This window comes from Olea europaea, chromosome 14 (genome assembly GCF_002742605.1).
Source record: "Olea europaea var. sylvestris chromosome 14, O_europaea_v1, whole genome shotgun sequence".
Taxonomy (NCBI): domain Eukaryota; kingdom Viridiplantae; phylum Streptophyta; class Magnoliopsida; order Lamiales; family Oleaceae; genus Olea; species Olea europaea.
In genome coordinates this window covers 12111822-12114587 of record NC_036250.1, presented here as the reverse complement: position 1 = coordinate 12114587, position 2766 = coordinate 12111822, and the positions used below count along the sequence as shown (strand labels likewise).

The 2766-nt window shown below is 38.8% G+C and overlaps 1 protein-coding gene across 1 annotated transcript; it reads left to right on the top strand.

Annotated features, from left to right (window-relative positions):
• Positions 1-1567, top strand: LOC111409193 (UPF0496 protein 1-like). The gene has a single exon (XM_023039180.1). It carries the CDS (start codon positions 188-190, stop codon positions 1379-1381), a length of 1194 nt encoding a protein of 397 aa, XP_022894948.1. The 5' UTR covers positions 1-187; the 3' UTR covers positions 1382-1567.
• The last annotated feature ends 1199 nt before the right edge of the window (positions 1568-2766 follow it).

Genomic DNA, 2766 nt, shown 5'->3' with positions numbered 1-2766 from the left:
GTAGGGTCTCTCACTTGCCTGCCTTTCTACATTTCTCATCGTCTTGTTCCTTTCGGAAGTCTTGACATTGAAACTTCTTGGATACGTCATACACAGAGAATCACAAATTCATATATTTTCATCCACATTCAAAGCTGATTCACAGATAAATTTTAGTAAATTCAGAAATCTCTTGAATTATCGATAAATGGGCTGTAAATTCAGTAAAAGAATCAGGCAAAGCAGCCACAACACTGTTTCGGCGCTGCTACGTCGAACCACTTCCTACTCAGTGAACTCACGAGACGCCAATCTGAGCTCATATGAAGCAGCCTGCAGAGCCGATCCGGATCTCCGGAACTTCGATTCGAGCCTTCAAGCTCGGACGAGCCGAGCCATCAACTCCATAGCTGTAAGCCTCGATGTTCAAAGCGTCTCCCTCGACTCCCTCCGGGATGTAACTGAGTGTCTTCTAGAAATGAATGATGGAGTAGTCAAAATCATTCTCCAAAACAAAATGGATATTTGGAAAAACAAAGAATTAGCCGATCTCGTAGATGATTATTTCGAAAATAGCCTCCAAACCCTAGATTTTTGCACTGCCTTCGAGTCCTGCCTCAAACGCGCTTCTCATATTCAATCCATAATCAATGTCGCCCTTAGGAAATTCGAGGAAGAACATTTTGGGGGTTCGGAATACGGATCTGTCAAAAAAAACTATTCGAAAACTTTAGAGGAACTGAGGAATTTTAGAGGGACAGATGAGCCCTTTAACGAGGAATTTTTTAACTTGTTTAATTCGGTGTACAAGCAGCAAATCTTGATGTTGGAGAAATTACAAGCGAGGAAGCGAAAGCTGGATAAGAAGTTGGGTAAATTGGAGGCATGGAGGAAGGTAACGAATGTGATATTCGTGGTGGCTTTCGCCTCGGTTTTGATATGCTCTGTGGTGGCGGCTGCAGTTAGTGCACCTCCGGTGTTAACGGCATTGGCTGCAGCTGCCTCAGTGCCTTTGGGGTCGATGGGGAAATGGCTTAACTCGATTTGGAAGAAGTACAAGAATGAGTTGATGTCACAAAGGGAAATACTCATTTCAATGCAGATTGGGAATTACATTATGATTAAAGATTTGGATGGTATTCGGGTATTGGTTGACAGGTTTCAAATCGAGATTGAGGCATTGTTGGCGAATGCGGATTTTGCAATGAGGGAAGATGAAGCGGTGGTGATCGCAGTGGAGGAGATCAAGAAGAATGTAAATGGATTTATGAAAACTATACACGATTTGAATGAACACGCCAATAAGTGTAGTCGAGAAACAAGGATGGCTAGAGCATTAATATTGCGAAGAATTATGGATCATCCTAATGGCTCCAACCAGAACTTTAGTATGTTTACTTGACGACTGAATTCTATATTTCCAATTTATTATTATTGTTTTTTGAATAATGAACAGAATAGTCAATCTGTAAAGTAGAATAGCAAAATGAATTTTTGTTCTTGTGGACTATGTATGATTGCTAATATTATCCAAATTGAAAGGTTACACATTTCATGGAATAATTTACAAATGATGTTGTTTGATTAATATGCCCTTCTCTTTTAATGTTATGCTTTGTACTTGATATCCTATTTCATATCTGAATAGAAATAATATTTATTCGCATAATATTTCATTTCGAATGGGGAAATGAAAATGAAAGAAGAGATCATAAACCTCTTCAAAAAAAGATGTGTGAGTGACATCAGAATTTTCCAACTGAGGAAAAATAATAGAGATAGGATTTTGGAAGATAAATTTAAAGTATTTTGGTTGTATGGTGGATTAGTGGATTGATTAGAGGACAATATGCACCAGAGATGCAGTCTTTGATCCTCGTCAAAGCTTGGCCACTCAATGAACTCGACCACAGAGTTGCTCAAGTAGAAGTTTGACAAACTTGGAGAAATGGTCGAGTTGAGAGAGTTTTACCATGTCCAACAAAATGGTTGAGTTGAAGGACTATTCACCTGAAAATGTAGAAACAAAAATGCTACTTGTACATACTTTTTATACAGATAGGTTTACAGCTGCTGAGATGACAGCATATCATTGGCTGGTTTAACCTTCTTTTTTGAGTTTTGTTGGGGTGCCACTGACTATACACAACAGGAGAGTGGGTGGGTATTTTTTGGATAATTTTTTATACAGGTGGGTCCCATGCGTGACCCACCTGGTGTGAGTAGTCAGACCCCTACCTTGGTAAACCAGTTTAATCCTTGTTTTTTTATCCAAAATCCGATGAACTTTGCCACCTGCCATTCTGTAAAATAGTCTGTATCTTTTCTCTTGTAAAAATGACCAATGCATAAAAGAGTTCATTGATGGGAATGTAACGAACTAATGATTCATGGAACTGGCCGATTGAAGTTCTGATTGCATTTCCCTGCTTTCTAACTGAAAATATTGTAGGCGTAAATGAGTAATGCATAACCAAGCCGCACGGAGCCATGGTTTAGTTTCAGACATCAGAATGCAGATTGTACAGAATGGAATCCAGGGTTATTTTGCCATGTTTATCAGTGTTCTTGTTTTTTGCGTTTTTCCCTCTTCTCATACTAAGCCATGTGTGTTTTCTATTCCTTTTTCTTCGTGAAAGTGGGGAAAATAGGGGAAGGATTATGTTTGAATTTATAGGGGGAACTGAGAGGTTCAGCATTGCGCTAGTCAATTATAAATTTTGCAGTACTGAAGTTTGTAACTAGAACCTCATAAAAGGTCTTCATAGGATGGTCTTTTTTTTTTTT

Bases quoted from the DNA above. Each gene is read 5' to 3' on its own strand.
- LOC111409193 (XM_023039180.1), top strand. From the start codon at position 188: ATGGGCTGTAAATTCAGTAAAAGAATCAGGCAAAGCAGCCACAACACT.